This window comes from Neolamprologus multifasciatus, chromosome 14 (assembly GCF_963576455.1).
Source record: "Neolamprologus multifasciatus chromosome 14, fNeoMul1.2, whole genome shotgun sequence".
Taxonomy (NCBI): domain Eukaryota; kingdom Metazoa; phylum Chordata; class Actinopteri; order Cichliformes; family Cichlidae; genus Neolamprologus; species Neolamprologus multifasciatus.
In genome coordinates this window covers 19,642,805-19,660,554 of record NC_140452.1, presented here as the reverse complement: position 1 = coordinate 19,660,554, position 17,750 = coordinate 19,642,805, and the positions used below count along the sequence as shown (strand labels likewise).

General features: G+C 41.1%; 2 protein-coding genes across 2 annotated transcripts in view; both read right to left on the bottom strand.

The window, feature by feature from the left end:
- Positions 1-11,547, bottom strand: part of ankk1 (ankyrin repeat and kinase domain containing 1) — a 29,685-nt gene extending 18,138 nt beyond the window's left edge. The window contains exons 1-6 of the mRNA XM_085130464.1: positions 5,611-11,547; positions 4,658-4,940; positions 4,361-4,512; positions 3,981-4,030; positions 3,035-3,190; positions 2,235-2,359 (exon numbers count right to left, since the gene is read on the bottom strand). Coding sequence (XP_084986590.1) covers positions 2,235-2,359; positions 3,035-3,190; positions 3,981-4,030; positions 4,361-4,512; positions 4,658-4,940; positions 5,611-5,795 — 951 coding nt within the window. The 5' untranslated portion in view covers positions 5,796-11,547. The remainder of the gene's footprint in view (positions 1-2,234; positions 2,360-3,034; positions 3,191-3,980; positions 4,031-4,360; positions 4,513-4,657; positions 4,941-5,610) is intronic.
- A 1,127-nt stretch (positions 11,548-12,674) lies between these two features.
- LOC146503954 (uncharacterized) overlaps positions 12,675-17,750 on the bottom strand; it is a 12,344-nt gene continuing 7,268 nt past the window's right edge. Inside the window, exons 3-6 of the mRNA XM_085130463.1 lie at positions 17,115-17,348; positions 15,947-16,103; positions 13,771-13,900; positions 12,675-13,569 (exon numbers count right to left, since the gene is read on the bottom strand). Of these exons, the coding sequence (XP_084986589.1) occupies positions 13,382-13,569; positions 13,771-13,900; positions 15,947-16,103; positions 17,115-17,348 (709 nt within the window). The 3' untranslated portion in view covers positions 12,675-13,381. The remainder of the gene's footprint in view (positions 13,570-13,770; positions 13,901-15,946; positions 16,104-17,114; positions 17,349-17,750) is intronic.

Here is a 17,750-nt window from a genome sequence, read left to right as displayed (position 1 = left end):
ATCACGTGAGCTCCAGAGTTAAACAGAGTAATAAAAACTGATCACATTATTAATCTTATTTACACAGAATATTAGAAAAAATTGTGTGTGTGTGCGTGTGTGTGTGTGTGTGTGTGTGTGTGTATGTGTGCAGGGGGGTGGGGGGGGGGCACGCTATTTCATGCCTTGAAAATTTGTACAGAACTTCAAAGAAGGGACTGAGACCTACCCTAAGCTAAGTACTACCATGGCTTTTATCCTTTTGAAATAATCTGTAGGTTACTAGACTGACTACCATGAAGCTTCCATATTTTTTCCAGCCATTTTAACCTCTTATCCAGTTTAGGGTCATGGGGGCAGGTGGGTGAGTGGGTTAGAGGTCATCAAAGATGAAGTGTTAGTAAAGTGGTGGTTTTAATTTTGGCAGTTGTTGTTTTTTAATGACCCAAATTAGTTTGTAGGATTTTTTTAACCACAGTTGAGGTGGCTGCTGGATGCAATCTCCACTAACTCTGTTGGTTAATCTTATGATCAGTTTTGTTGTTGTTGTTGTTTTGCTTTTGAAGGAGCCGGGGGTGGCAGAAAACACTTGAAAGCAACTGGCTTTGAGGGTAAATCCTACTAAAACTGGCGATCCCCTGACTTTTCATTTGGTGTAACACAATTGACATTTTAATCGGCCTCAGATGTACATTGTGCTAATTAGCGAACGCTAGTGAACATTATAGTCAAGCTCACTATAATACCATATAATGCTCTTGCTCTTGACGAAGGCGGTCGCACTTTTCTCCTCTCCTCCTCCTCCTCTCCCTTAGCTTCCCTGCTTAGCCTCTTATGTCCTTGTCTAGTCTCATGTTTTTTGTATTACTTTTCCCTGGAACATTCTCTCACAGTCTGTTCTCTAAAACCTAAAAGAGGAATTATGGATTGGATCAACTGGTCCCTAAATGCAATTGACACCCCTTTCTCAACGAGAAGTTTGGGCTTGGGTGAGCCTGAGTGCTGAAGATATCTACCTATTCGGAACCATGGTAACAGGGTTCTGGCGGATCGGAGCTGGCTTGGCCCTGACTTATCGAAGAATTAAGAAAGCGGAACCGGCTGTTCAAACCCCCACAAGGCTGCCCGCTGGGATTGGAACAATGGGAAGAGGCGTGAGTTTCTCAAAATGGGCTCATTGAGTGCAGCACCGATAAGATCTTGGAGAGGCTACGGCTGCTGTGAATACTCAGAATAAGATCTCTGACTGCAGACTGGATTACATCTCAGAAGGGCTAGCTCGGAATAACATCTCTGTGCGCAAATTGGCTGATATCTCGGGGAAGCACACTGCCATGAGTTCTCAGAAATCAGCTCCTTGAGCACAAGAAATGACAACATCACAGAACGCAAGTATGGCGAAGCTCGCGGCTCTCCAACGGTAGATTGAGAGACCAATGTTGGACTGTAGAACTGCTTTGAAATTCATATGAGCTGTTCGCACTAAAGTAAAAACCACCATCACTTATGCGGATACCCCTTTGGCGCCAGCTGCGGTCTCAAGGCTGGAGCTGAACAACAACACCCTGATAACGACTGTGTTTAGACTGTTCTTCCCATTCCATGCAAGGCCACCTGGGTTGGCTGGAAGACTGTTTACTTAGCCTAGCAGGGCAAAGGACACTGTCTCAGCTGAACTCTGGACATGCACACACATACATATTCACTGATATGCACACACTCATCCCCCCTCCCTTTCCAAACGCCTTCGATGCTTATTCCCTTCCGATGCTGACAGTGGATCAAGGAGACCAGCACACAGGCTGCAGGCCCGGATGTACTGTCTAAATCGGCTGTCTCTCACCCTTTACCCACCCCTGTTGCTTGTCATGTGTTTCTTTGGTGTATTAAGAGTTTTTTTTCATGTGCTATGTGCATAGGTGTTTTTTTTCTGTCCTCAAACTGATCTCCCTGTTGGACCTCAGTCTGGGGGGAATTATTTTTTTCTCCTTATCTTTCCTCATGTGGTGCATTTTTCCATTGTTATACCTCTCTGACCTGTCTTCCCCATGTGATGTTTTGTGTAATGTATGTATGGTCGGAGGGTAAGATGGCGCCGCCGTTGCGTGCAATAGGTCGGCAGCCTTATGAAATTTCCCCTTGTGGGACTAACAAAGGTATATCAAATACCACTAATCTGCCCTCAAAGCTGGAGTAGATACAGTGCATACAACAGAGCAACTAGAGTGGAGTCTAAAGAGTGGAGTCGAACAAACCTTTTTCACTGATGAGAACAGCCAGGGATAATTTGCTTTCTGATCCACATCTCCATTTTTGCCACTGTGAATTGGTCCCGGGACCTTAAAGACTTCACTCAAAGCCTCCGTTTGCTTCACAAAGTCTGCACACAAACAGCAGTCAAGAAAACCTTTGAATTGGCCTGTTCAAGTTAATGTAGTCACCAAAACCCAGTGAGGACTGCTCCTCTACAGCATGAATGGTCATCCAGGGATCGCAGGTGAATTATTTCATAGATACGGTACTAATTGTGGAGAGATTTGCGAACTTGACAAATTGGACAAGGTGCTGTTTATGAATAAACATGGAGGTGATTTGTATTCATCAGCATGACTTCTCAAGTCATGAGTGTTTGTTTAAACAATGGTGACCCTGCTTCTTGTTATGTAAATGATGAAAGCCTCATTTGAATGTATGTATTTCACTGAAGCGTTTTATGCATTATAATGTGTTCCCTGGGAGCACATCATTGACTTTTGACTTTAAAATTACTTGCAAAGCTGAAAGGAACAACATGACTATTTGTTGTTTATGCATTTATTTTTCTGACTTCAAACACTGGTCTGATGAAACTGATGTGCACTAGTAATCTTATTAAAATCCGATTGCCGTGGCTCTGCTCTGGGTGCTCAAATGCAAAACTGCACGTAGTGCAGGATATCTTTAAATCTTGTTCCACGTCTGGCTAGTAACCTGGAATGCCCTCTCCAACAAGTTTTACATTTAAAACATTTAAATTCATAAGAAAAAGTCTCCCAAAAGCATCCTTTTGCTGCACCTGAAAACGGTGGCCTCTTCCTGTGATCATCGTCCCAGCACTGCTTCATGATGCTGATCATCTGTTCACACTCAGGAGGCCTCTGATCAGGTATCATAGTCACACAGGGCCTCTTCCCCTGTGACACCTGTAAGAGCACTGTGGTCACACTGCAACCTGCATCCAGATTTAGATGTAGATCAGCACATGCATAAGCAGTCAATGGAGCAAAGTGAACCTACTTGTTTGATGGCTTTTTTCAAAGTGTGTGTAGGGCACTGAGCCAAATTATGCTATACGTTCATTTGGGAGAGTGTAATTTTCTTCTTCTACAAATGATCCCTCTGATTATCCCTCTAATGTTTAAGTTCTCACATAAAAATAGCCACATTTTTAACCTCAAAATCGGATTATTTTTCTCTAAAACATTGTGATAGGGGTTATGAATCCTTAGTGGCTTATTAGCAATGTGGTATTGCTTCTAAGGTCTAGACATACCAAATGAATCATTGTGCTTTTAACGTGTTTGTGGGTTTGTGGGTCAGCTTACAGACAGTTACTGTCGATATGCCAAGTTAAGATAACAATCTCTTGGCTTTGACTTTACTTTGAAAGTAGTATAAAGTTTATCTAATTCTGTAGGAAGACATCTGGCTTTTCTAACTCTAACCCACTTCAAAATCTTCACAGACAATTGTTTTCTCAGAAGGAAATGTCTAATAATGGAATCATGAGTACTAATTAAGCCAGTTTACCCCAAAGCACATTTTGGTGACATGTTTTAAAGCTTCTGCGAGTTTGGTTTTATATGTTTCATAATGTTATTCACATCATTTAAGAACTATTTCTAAAAACACTGAAATGAAATCCCTTCATGTTTATGCAGTGTTACATAATTCCTTTCTAAAGAAACGCCTATTAATCATGGAATGAAGATGGGATTCATTTCAAATGAATACTTTCCTACCTGGATACGGTTTCTGTTGTGTCAGAATTTCCCACATCACAATTCCAAAGCTGCAAATCAAAGCAGAAGGAAGCACTTCAGTCCTGGCGTTCTCATTTTGGCATACTGTGCATTCATTGAACTTTGTGGATGTCCTCCTCACACATAAAAGGCATTGAAAGCTCTTTTTTCTTCAATGAAAAGCTTTTCAGCAATGAAAAATAAATAAATAAACGTGGAACAACAAGTGAGTGATATACATCTAATATGTCCCTCTCACTTCTGAAAGATTCAAGTATATATATTGTACAGCAAGGTTACACTGTGTGAAGTGTGGACTGAAGCAGAAAAAAAGCTGTGATTCTGATGGTGCAATTTCAAAAACACCCTTGGCAAGTCACCTGTAAACATCAAAGGTAGTTCCTGGAGAATCGGGGGAGTGAGTGAAGGTCTCTGGAGGAATGTAACTTATGTTCCCTCTAGCAGTCAGATGCTCCATGAACAAGGTCTTGTTCATGCCCTCCTCCCAGTGGATTAAACCAAAATCTGAAATCTTAGTGAAAAAACACGCACACACACACACACACACACACACACACAAAACAAGAATAAGACAATGTTATCGGATTATCATAGAGCGCTCTGCAGAGCTCAGAATAAGCCAGGAGTTCATTTTAAGTTTCCAGAAGTTTACTGACCTTGATGTGGAGATGATCGTCCACAAGGATATTGGAAGTCTTCAGGTTAAGATGGAGTAGTGGAGGTTTCATGCTGTGAAGGAAATTCATGCCCAAGGAGGTCTCATGAATCATCTGAAACTTTTTTGGCCACATCAAAGTGTGACTGGCTAGAAGATTGTTCAGGGACCCATTAGTCATGTACTCCATCACAAGTGCAGTCACTTCACTGCACATGCCATATATGGGAATTATGTACTTGAATTTCAATTTGGCTATGCTGGACACCTCCTCTATTATTTTCCTGGAATAGAAAAAATGAAAAAATGTGATTTTATTCGAATTTTGAACTTTGACCACTGGAAATGTTTTCTGTGAAAAACATCAAAAGTAGATGTGCTGAGAGCGATGGATACAATGAATCCAATAGTTTTTGTACAATTCAAGATGAAGTCCGAGTCCAATAAGCATTACCAAATGTTAGTTTAATCTTGAATTTGTTCCAGTTCACTGATTTTTGCCTTGGACAACATACTGTTTACCTTTTTTAGAATAGGTAGTTATGAATCTCTTGGCTTAAGCCATGTTAATTCTGTAGTTGGTTAATGTTTAACTAATACATATTCACCAATCAGTTGTCATGTCTGGTTCAGAGGAGCAGAAATGTGTGTGATTAATCATAGCTGTGTTGTAACAAGTCCACGTGGTGTCTCACATTGCATTGTTCTGTACAGCCGTTACACTCCTACTGCCAAGTCTAAGTGCTCCCTGTTGCCTGTGATGGTGTTAATTTAGCCCTTCAGAGAGTGCGTGGTGCTATAATATAGTGGGGTGGGATTCGTTAAAAGCTTTGTCATATTACAATAAGTTATCCTGGCATCGCAAATGCTAATTAAATGATAAGCTGTGGGCCTTTCCTTTCTATAGACCCAATATTCTTCAAAGTATTCTAACAATTATAACTTAGTTCCCACCTGTAAAAGTTGTTTCCACACAAGGTTGTGTCAAATGTTTTCAACGCACAGTTTTCCCGCCAGAGCTTGACCTTGACCTGGTACACCTCACCAGATTTGCATTTAGCCACCTTGATCCAGTCAGCCTCAAAATCATCCTTCTGGAAGTTCCTGAACTGCCCAGGAGCTTGGTCAAGGCGATCCATGAGTGCAAAGCTCTTCTCTCACACAACCCCTCAAAACAATCTCAGTCTCTAATCCTTCACATCAACAGGGTTTATCTTCCAGATCAACATTGATCAGCAGCACCGCAGGAGCTTGTGTCTCACACGGGGAGAGAAAAAGCCCAAGAACACAGACACACTTTAAAATAAGTGGAGCTGGCTGTGTGGAAGTTACGAGGAGTGACATCCGAACTAAACTACACTCAAGATCTGTGGGCGGAGCTGAGCTGAGTTGTAGAACTTGTTTGCTCTGCAATGCTGCAAAGCTGGTTTTTAGCAGCCGAGACTGCTGTCATTGCTTTCGGTCAATAGTGAAAGAACTTTTTCTTTCTCCTCTGATGCCAAGTTGCCATAATTTTTACATGCCAGTTCACTCATGTTATACCATTCTGTTTAGTGTGTCTGTCGAAACACTAAAACCACCAGAAGTAAGGTGAATGAGACTGAACACATCACTGCAGTGGTCTGCTGGGGGGACCTGCGGGACAAAGAGGTGGTTTTATTATTATGGCTGATTACAGTAACCTTACTGGCTCATGACCCGTTCACATTAACAAGGCACACCACTGACACATATAGTTGAATGGCTCAGTTGCAATCTGAGTTGAAGGATATGCCCATTATTAACACACACACACACACACACACACACAGAAAGCTTTCACATTCTGCTTGCTTGTGCTTCTCTTTAGAGTTCACTCTCCTGCACTACTGTTCTTATGCCTGTGTGCCTTGGCAAAACCTCAGTGTCAGGTTGCTCAGACATCAGTGCTTCCAAGGCGTCTGCAGGTCCCAGTCCACTGTTGCATCAATAAGAGACACTGATTAGACTGATATTCAACAGCTCTGCCACTTAGCCTGAATCTCACGCTCCACTTCTCCTCCTAAAATCTGAGCCAAAACCACACCTGAATACTACAATCAGTTTTTAAGATCAATAACCCACCAGAACCCCCCACAGTAATGTAATCTGGTGGCTCTGCTTTGCCTTGGGAGTGGTTTGACTCAATTTTTCCCCTTAACAGGGAGGCTCAATGCAACTGCAACTCAGACAAGGTTAATGGGAGTGTTCTCTTCAAACTGATGATGCCTTCATCCATATGATGTAAGGCATTGATTGAATAGCTGCGATAACTATGAAAATTTTGTCGTCATAGATCTCTGGACCAGTATACTAGACAGTGCTCTGTACTGCCACCATAAAATGACTAATTGAGGAAATGTGTTTTCAAAAAATGTTATTCATTGTTCCTGCAGAGATCCAAAGATTTGAACAATTATTTTGACACACACTGACCCTGGAGCTGTTTCGGCAGCATGTGGTGGCCCAGCACCTGGAAAATCTCATCTAACTGGTGACGTTTTGCCACAAAGCTCTACTCTCTTTTTTAAAAGCTTATTCTTTGTTCAGGCACTTATTTTTTAGTTATTCATTTGTTTTTTAATGTGTTGGGCACTGAACTGCACGCCAACTGGTTTCTCTGAGATTAGATGTGAAATCAAAGACGGTGTGCAAACACATTATCCACATTGTCTTTTTATCCACTTCAAGTAGAGGACACAAAGTGACTGTCAAAATAAGAAATGATATAAAAAGTTTGAAAACAGTCATAGTCATAAGAACATGATGTGTTTCTCATTTAAAGTTCAAAATTACCTGAAACTGTGTGGAAAATTGACTGAATAACTTTAGAAATCTTTGAGCATTCATTATGTGTAAGCATAAGCACTACCACAAAACAATCAAGATCATCATTTCACCTACACCTTACCCTCAGCCTAGCTGGTTTTCCTGCCACAGTTAAAGACACAGAGATGCAGAGAAAATGAAATAAGAAAGGACTTTGACCTGGTAGAGTCTTATTGTTTTCTGCATACAAGAAGAAGGACATCATTTCAATTACATTGTGCCTCTATCTTCGTTAAGACTGGAACGAGGCACAGCATTGCTTCATTCTATTGTGGAGCTGGTCATAGAGTTAATTTAGCATATTCCAAATGTATCAATAATCCTTAATAATGAATTGTAAATTTATCATCACTGCAAGCGGACTTTCAATGATGCTGCATCTTGCCGGGATAATAGTGCACAGGCTCCCGATCATTCACAACATTTATTGTGAAGGATTGTGGAGCCTTATATTTTCTAATTATGTATTTCCATCTTTCTGCATCATTAAAGCAGGCTGTTCCTTAAGAGAAAAGATTAAACTGCCCGGCTTATGCAAAAGGATTACGGTAATAGAAAGCTCATTCAGGAAGATGAGAAAACAAAGACGTCCTCTACCTTCTCTTCTATTCCCACCTGCTGTTCTGGTTTATAGGCTCATTCAGTTATACTCCACCACCATTCAACCCCCTTTAGAGCTAAATTTATCTTGGGACATGAGGTTTTGTTGCAGTGTTAACGATAGTGATGAACTCTCACATACATTTATAGACACACACACATATATAAATAATTCCTGTGGGTCCCTGGTAGCTTTGGTACTCATTTGGGCCGTCTCCCTTGGGTTTCTTGATTCCCATATAGCAAATTTAGAATAAATATGGTTCCCTTGAGAGCAAAAGTCCAGCAAAAATTCCCAGTTGTCTGCAACTCTCTCTGTGAAGTCTATCTCTTATTGTGTGTGTTTTTGTCTTATTTTTTACACAACACATATAAATGTGATTCATCGGGTTTTCTATGCATAATGCACATCTTATGAGAGACCAACCATAGCGCAGCATTCTGCTGTCATTTCATCCTCTGAGCTAGCTTTTTGTTCAGGCTTTCATTTGGGAGACATGGTTAGAATTTTTTGGTTAATAATTCTACTTCTAAAGGATTTTCCCTTCAGGCTCCTTTTAAATCTGTCAGCTCTCCCTGCAGGGATGCAGAGCGCATGTGGAACACATCTACAGGGTCACATTCATTTAGACGTGTCCTATTGATTATATGTTTATTTTGCAAAGCCCAAAATGGGATAATCTCTAACTATATTATTGTGAGGCTTTACAAGATTATAGATTCATTATTTCTGCAGAGCGCTATCAAAGGGTAGAGCATTGTGGTGAGCTGTGTATGCCGTTGCACTCATATATAGGAAGACATGAGCAGAATTAATAATTTGATGATATGAAAGATCTTCACTTAATACAAGGTCACATTTGTTTGATATGACAGCATATCTTCTTCCACAAAGACCAGAAAGGCTGTTTTCATCACAGGCATAAAATGTGCCCTGCTTAGATATATATTTTTTATTCTGCAGATGGCAAAAGTGTCAACACCTCAACTCAAGTCCTAACTACCCAATCGCTTTCACTCATCCTACAGAGACGGGTGCAATAATAAATGAATTTAACATTCACTGACAGCCACAGCGTCATGCCTCACTAACTAGCACTATTATTTAGGAGAGACTCATGGATTGATGTTCCAGTGTAAAGCAGGCAGCCGTGATAAGATTTCAGATAGGCTACCTGAGGGTGGAAGTCTGTCTTCATTGATGGAACCCGCATCTTATAGCTCAGCCAATGGCATTAGCAAGCTCCACCTCACCCGGTAAGCTGACTGGTTAGAGCTAAAGGGTTTTTGTCCTCTAATGGCTAACAAGCTTAACTCCAGCATTTCTTATTAATATTCTGTGAACACAGATGCCACCACTGGACTAGAACATTGCTGGGCTCCATGCACCTCTCAAGAGCACCAAACATTTTTTACTCATTATTCATTTCTACAGAATAATAAATATTGTCACAATAAGGGTTACCAAAGAAGAGTCAGACTGAAAAACTGTGAAATAATTATTTATCCTTTGTGTAGTGGTTCAAAATCTGAGGGTGCAGTAATTTAGTAGTGTTTCAAATTTAAATCCCATATAATATAAAGCAGGGTCTGTTTCGATTTGCCTAGATCAGCCAAAGTCAAGAGTCATTCTGCACACTGTGCTGTGGCCTACTTAAAACCAGAGAAAATCCCATGGAGCTCACCTAAAAAAAGAAAGTGATGTATATTTTGGAAAATTGTATTCAAAAAACATGAACAACACAGGCTGTTGACTATGTTTTTCGTAATGCTACCCAGTCATATTCAAAGTGACCCACCTGACCCTAACATCCATTTAAAAGCAGCACATTCTGGTCAGGTTAATATCACAAACTGACCATCTCCTAATACCAGTTTTAATTCACTTTTTACATTAATAAATAAATGTTTAGACACCTCTAACTCTACACATGTGAGTGAGTAATTTCAAACTGAATATCTGTGGCTTACCTGCAGTAACTTCACCAGCAGTGCCCACCCCACACTGTGGGAGTCACTGGCCTAGGCACACGCAAAGTAACATATAATTTACTTATTGTTTGGACTTTGATTTAAATGTATATTATGTAAATTCTGATACCATTAGTTAAAAACATGTCTGCTAGTGCATGAAAGTGGGAGCACAGGAGTTGTTGTCTTCACCAATGTGTCATATTTTGGCTTAAAATGGACTCAAGGAGCAGACTGGTTAATATTTAGGGACAGCTGGTAATTGGCTGTGGAGGATGGTTTATCAGGGACGCGACCAGGAGCCCTGCCAGAGAAGAGAGAAAGTGTTAACAGCAGCCAAGATCAAGTGAACAAGACATTGCAGACTTGTTTAATTAATTTCCACTATCTTCTTGTTGGTCTTATGAATAAATCTCCAGAGATGTTCACGGCTGGTAGACCAAAATCCAAATCAGACCAGGGGGGCAGGGAATGGTGTTCAGGCAGGTGGAAAGCAGGTAAATCCATTCCTTTCCAAGGAAAGGAAGTGACTGATTGAAGCAGGCGAGAGTAGCTGGAGGTGTTTGAAATATTCTTCGGGTAGGTTGCGATTCAGATTTACAGGACAGGCTCCAGAAAGGAGATGACAAAACTGGGTTGCGAAGGAAAAAGCACAAACACTAAATGTAGCAGGGAGGGACTTATTATAATTATCATTATGATCATCATCATCAATCACCGGCCAGGATTTGAAGACCAGCTCTAGCCTCCACTCTTCGCCAGATGGTCTGCTACCTCACGGTGGGAAATCAGTTCATATAATATTGCTTAATGTTCATGTTCCTCCTCATGTTATTTTATCTTCAGTATCCACGCATCTTCAGTATCCACGCTCTAGGTTCAATACTCAAGTGTCTCTCACCATGTCTTCCAGTGCGGGTCAACTCAGTCTTCATGTTTCTTATTTGTCTGCTCTCCTGCCTGCAATAATCCTCCGGACATTGAAAAGGGAAAAAGGTTGTACATCTTGGCTACTCACTCCTTGACTCTCTCACCTAGCTGCCTCCCCTGGGATCATTGTTCTTCATCTCTCCAAGTGAATGATTTAATTCTTCTCACTCTTCTGAAAATTCTCACCTCGACATCCCTGATCACATTTACTGGATTAACCCACCTTTTCTTCTCTTACAGTGAACTCATCTGCTGTGACAGTCACAAAACTCTCTCTATTAAGATTCCTGAGTTCAATAAAACCTTTGCTCTAAAGAAACAGTCCACCACTATGTCTGCATTTGGGTCTAAACTCAAGCCTTTGTGATCGTTTGTATTTTGTAATTAGTTTTTATTTTTGTTTTGACTCTTTTTTTTTATTCATTTTTAGTTTTCTTCAGTCCATGAATGCCTCATCAGACAAGCTGTAGTCATTTTTATTTTACCAAACTAACAGATACTAAAACTAAGATTTTTTTTTTTTCAGGAAATCATTTTCAGTTCATTTCTGATTTTTATTAAATGTGGTATATAAACCAGATATGGAGACCGTTCACCTTCAAAATAAAAGTTGTGCAGTTATTGCAATGTATCCATTCCACTTCTAATCTTGTGTGAATGGGATCAAGTTGGCAATTACACATAATCTGCTTGTGATAATTGAGCAATTAATTGTGATAGGTGTGTGATAGCCCTGCGACAGACTGGGGACCTGTCCGGGTGTACCTTGCCTCTCACCCTAAGACATCTGGGATACGCTGCAGCACCCTCGCAACCCTGAAAAAGGATAAGCATAAGCGAATGGATTGATGGATGTGTGTGATTGAAGTGTGAAATCTGTTTCATGTGCGTCACACATGAAACAGATATTCCCATTAACTTTTACACTGAATCTGTCAAATCAGACCTTCATAGATTAGAATTAGAAATGTATATTTTGTCCACAAATAGTGGCATAGTTGCAACATGACATGGGTCATGTCATGGTCACAGGGAGATTGTCATCCTATTTTTCCTGATGTCTGACTGACATATTTAGCAGCAGTGAGGGCTTCCATTAATGCCAGGAAATCCAGACATCAGATAAAATGTCATTCGAGACACTGTGTTCTGGGCACCTTGCAATGTTTACGAATAAAGGTTAGAGAAATTTTAGATTTCTACAACTATGAAGTCTGAGTTTATACTTTTAACAGCAACACCGAGAATGTTAATAGATAGAAATAAGAAATAAAAGTGCACAGTTTTAGATTCTCCTATAAGCCATTCACAGCATAACACAAGGTCACTGAAACAGTTGTGCAATGAATTAAAAGGATAAACCCCACTTTCTTCCTTTGGTCCAGTGACTATGTGAAACGTGTGTGACTATTTCAGAAAATCCCCGATGCAAAAGCTGAACTCTGATTTCAGATAGGCACAGAGGGAGGGAGTCTGGAACACCTTGAGCTGAACTCTATGCTGATGGAATCTTATCATTCAAATACTGCCCCTGAATTTCGTGTCTGTTTTTGCTCCCACTAAAAACCCCAAAGGTCATCATCCTTCATTGGGAGTCAGTGTTGAACTCCCTGCACAGCAGTGCACCTACATTCAAAATGAGGAAAGAGAAAGAAACAGCACTAACAATGTTCCCCAAAAAAACTTTACTGGTGCACATAAAATGGATCAAGGAATATTATGTTAGGAATACTGCTAGAAAGGCTTTTCCCATTTGTATTTTGCTTCATTGTACTTATTAAGGATTCAGATTAGAGATTGAGATCAGGAAAAAAATCTTCTTTAGACGCAGATTGAAAGTAAATCAGCACTGATACATATTCTGATATTTTTTTTCCCACTATTTCATATTATTAGCCACATCATATTACAGTGTATAGATACAGAAGCAACATTTCAGGGTGTTGAAATGTGTGTTCTCTTTCAATAATAAATGAGCTTCTACCACAAAGACTTGATATAGGTAACAAGACACAAAAGCATACATTATCGTGTATCAAACAGTTATTCACAAGCCAAAGTGGGAAACAAAGCATGCTGATTTCTTGCCCCTAGGGATAAAACAAAGGGCTCAAGGTGTTTTTTCTATTTGTGAATGATAATCGACTGCTCATGGTTAAGTACAAAATTAGACTGCAACAGCTGTGTCACCTGTGAAAGGCGGTGTGAATTGGATTGCTCTCATTGTCTAGTCTAGCCTATACCAGCCGATGCAGCTGGCCGCCTCTGCTCTGTGGTTAATATGATTGACTGCTCCACTGTCTGTTGACTAATGTAATTGTCTGCAGCTATTTTGGTAAAGACTTGATCAGTGTAAAAGGCGACGGTCCCTCCTTGGTCACGGAAGGATCAAGTCACCTCCTGGGTGAAGACAGCCGCAGCAGGCTCGTGGCGGTGCAGCCGAGCGGAGCAGCCAGTCACCGCGTTTACGGTAGGCCAACCACACCAGCAGCAGCATCACTGTGACAAGCGAGGAGCCAACCACCAGGCTGACTATGACCAGAGCCAGGTCCAGTTCTGATGCTTCTGAAAAAAACACAAACAAACAGACCATAAAAGTCACAGCCATGACTTGTTTGTGCAGTGTTCCCTAGTCTTTTACTTTCATCGTGTAGCTTTATACGATGCACTCATGAGGAGAATATCTCATTTCCTGTCACATCATCTGCCGTGCATGCTCTGTTATTTCAGATCATCATTTTTGTGTAAGGACCAGCTAATAATTACCTATCTCCTCTGGAAAGGTAGAGTTCTTCACTTGTTTCAACATGGGTCCAAAGGATATGCGATTTTTCAGATTGGTGACAATAGCTTGCGAGCCCTCTGAGGGAAGTGCACGCCTCTTCTGAAGGCACTGCTACAAAAAGACGAGGAGATATGAAACAATTAAGTTTGGAAAATGGTGAAATAGCTAACAGGTTATTATCTGTTTGGGTGATGGATGGTTGTTCTTTCTGTCTGTGATGATAAACAGAAAGAAATGTGCACAAAAGCAACACAAACAAATCACTCCTCTGATAAATCCATCCATCCATCTTCATCCGCTTTATCCGGGACCGGGTCGCGGGGGCAGCAGCCTAAGCAAAGAGGCCCAGACCTCCCTCTCCCCAGCCACCTCCTCCAGCTCATCCGGGGGAACACCAAGGCGTTCCCAGGCCAGCCGAGAGATATAATCTCTCCAGCGTGTCCTGGGTCTGCCCCGGGGCCTCCTCCCGGTGGGACATGCCTGGAACACCTCACCCAGGAGGCGCCCAGGAGGCATCCTTGTCAGATGCCCGAACCACCTCAGCTGGCTCCTTTCGACGTGGAGCAGCAGCGGCTCTACTCTGAGCCCCTCCCGGATGGCCGAACTTCTCACCCTATCTCTAAGGGAGATGCCAGCCACCCTTCGGAGGAAGCTCATTTCCGCCGCTTGTATCCGCGATCTCGTCCTTTCGGTCACTACCCACAGCTCGTGGCCATAGGTGAGGGTAGGGACGTAGATCGACCGGTAAATTGAGAGCTTTGCTTTTACACTCAGCTCCCTCTTCACCACGACGGACCGGTGCAGCGTCTGCATTACTGCAGCTGCAGCCCCAATCCGTCTGTCGATCTCCGGCTCCCTTCTCCCATCACTCGCGAACAAGACCCCGAGATACTTGAACTCCTCCACTTGGGGCAGGACCTCATCCCTCATCCCCTCATCCGGGCACTCCACGCCCGGAGTGGGCACTCCACCCTTTTCCGGCTGAGAACCATGGCCTCAGATTTGGAGGTGCTGATCCTCATTCCCGCTGCTTCACACTCGGCTGCGAACCGCTCCAGTGCGAGCTGGAGGTCCTCACCCGATGAAGCCAACAGAACCACATCATCCGCAAAAATCAGAGATGAGATCCTGAGGCCACCAAAGCTCTGATAAATATTTTGGAAAAACCTGATTTCTTTCCTGGCAGTTTTTTTTTAGTTGAATAAAAAGAGCATGAGCAGAAGTATTTATTTCAAATAAAGAGCTGCAAATAAGGATTTGAGCTTGTAAGGAACAGCTTTCATTTAATCTAGGCATCCCATTCTGATTTAGAGCAGCTCAAACAGCTGGTTTTTGCAATGCAATGTATAGCTTTTCTGTAGCTGATGTGCTTCACCAGAATACATAGTCTCACATCAAGTGCAAAGAAGAAACACAATTTGTCACAACAAGAGGGGGGAAAGGAGCAATAGATGTGGACAAAGAAAGTTGCAGATAATGCGGTACAATTTGTGTCAAAGGTCAAACTCTCAAAGTGTTTTACTGCTCTATAAGATGGAGCTTTTATTGTCTATCATATATCCCCACTCTTTTACATGACCACTGCAACAGGAAAAAACAAAAGAAAAATGGCTGAGAACTTAGCAATACTAGAATCACAGCTGCTGTGGGAGCTGCGGAAGTGCTCTTCAAAGCCAGACATTAAAATGAGTCTCTGGAGTTTCACCTCCGCCCTCTAACATGCACTTGTCAGATGATTCCCCTTTTCTCATTAAATCAGAGCCCTCATTCCCAAAACAGCAGGATACAGGGGTTGGTATTAGAGCTGCTTGTCTAGTGTTATTCTCTAACTTTGTGAAGACGGGGTTTGACTCCGGTCTTTGTATTCTTGCTAAAAAGTGAGCTGTATAAAATACTTATTAGTATTAGCAATGGCATGCTGCATTAGTTGTACCAAAGCATTCTTTTAACTTTGATTCTGAAAAATTATGTATGCCTATGCTTTCAAATAATTTTCATTTACCCTCTCTCTTTGCTCCTGTACCCAACCAATTTAAAGGAGCCCGCTCACTTCTAGTCTGTCTCCATGTTTTCCGTGTCACAAAATTTAAATTACCTTCAGTCGCTCGCTCTTTCATTCTCTCACATCATTACGCTGTGCACCCACTGCAATCTTACCCTTTCACAGTCAGAGTGGTTCCTCAGGCAGACACTCAGATCGCAGTGTAGGTACACTACTGAGTAATTAATCATTTGGAAGAGACTGATGGTGAAGCTGGCACTCGTTGACAAGGCAGTGGGCAGTAGTGTGATCCCTGCTGGTTCTGCTGCTAACCTGAGGCACCAAAACAAATGCAGAGTATAACCTTAGTGGATTTTTTTTTTCTTTAAAAGACATAGTGGAATGTTTAAGGAAAAGCGGTTAAAGTGAGAAAATCCTGCCACAGGCCATGGAAGCTGCAGTAATCAATAAACAGTGCACCCTTTTTGTGTCAATATTTTGGATTGGACTGAGCTGAACACTTAAAATAACAATAAATCATATTAGGTAAATGTCAGCTTTTGTTTTAGGGTGTTGTAAGATTGGTAGTTATGGTATGTAATGTTAATAAGTTTTGCTATAAATTCTGATTTAGCGTCCAGAATATATTCACCAGTGTGCTGATTTTTTAATCATTTCCTCAACTCTTTAGGAGATATTATGGTTAATATTTCAAGGTAATTTAAAATGATTTACTGTTTTTTTTTTTCTTCATTCCACTTAGGAGAAATACATTTGAAAAAAACTGCACATCACTGGTGTAAACATTTTTTAAGTAAGTTTCTATCTGACTGATCCTGGCTCAGACAGATAGCACCATCAACCTACAACAGTCTTTTTATCTAGAATATTTAACTCTTAGAAATGGACCTGCAGCTTCCTGGATTGATGTAAGTTATAGTAAAACTGTTTATCTGGTAAATAAATAAATAAATAAATAAATAAAAATACATATACTTTTAAGCAGTGACAGTCTAGCCCTACGTATAATAACAACCCTGGGCCGTGTGGATAAGTGGTAAAAATGTGATACCTGATTTTTTTTCATTATTTTATTCCCCCATCACCAGGTCACAGATTTGGAAAAATTGAACATTTAAACTTATATTTAATCAAAAGTTTGAATGAGACTGTCTAACAACCTTATTACAAGAAGTCAACAAACACTGATGTTATCAAAGACATCAGAATTCTATCCATCCATCCATTTTCTTGACAGTTTATCCAATTCATGGTGGTGGGGGATTGCTGAAACACAAGAGTTGGAAAAGAACACAAACTCTTATTTCCGGCTTTCCTGTTTACCTGGAGAAAAGACAGCAGGTAGAGTTTGCAAGGTCTGGCTGGATGGTTGGAGACAGGCAACAGGAGGTGACCCCGAGGTTTATCTGACTGTTGTTTGTCTTTAGGTTGATAACCACTCTGAGGTTCCCCTGGGCAGGTACAGCATCGCCAGGCTCTACACCTCTCCCAAGGTCAAGACTCATTTCTGCTGTGTAGTTTCCACTGCCACACAGATCCTCTGAAACTTCTGTTATGCTACCAACAAATTGGTGTATTTGCAACATAAATCTTAACATATTTACATCATAAATATCTTTAAAGAAGGGCAGCACCAAAAATGTTATTGTGTAAAGTACTGCATATTACATACTTTATGTTACTGCTAAACATACACACAGGAATCTTATTTTGTGATTGATTTCTCAATGTAGGCATTCATTTACATCTGTTTTGATTTAGTATAGAAATCAGCTTTAGGACTTGCAGTCACATGAGTATCTCAGGTTGAACAAATACAGCTCTGAAAACTCTCCCCACCTCAGAGTTTTCACAGTTGTGAAGGGTAGTAGTAGTTATGTCTAAGTTATTTTGCTCAGCTAAAATTCCTAATTGTGCTATAAACATTACATTGACTGCAGAAATAAATAAATAAAATGG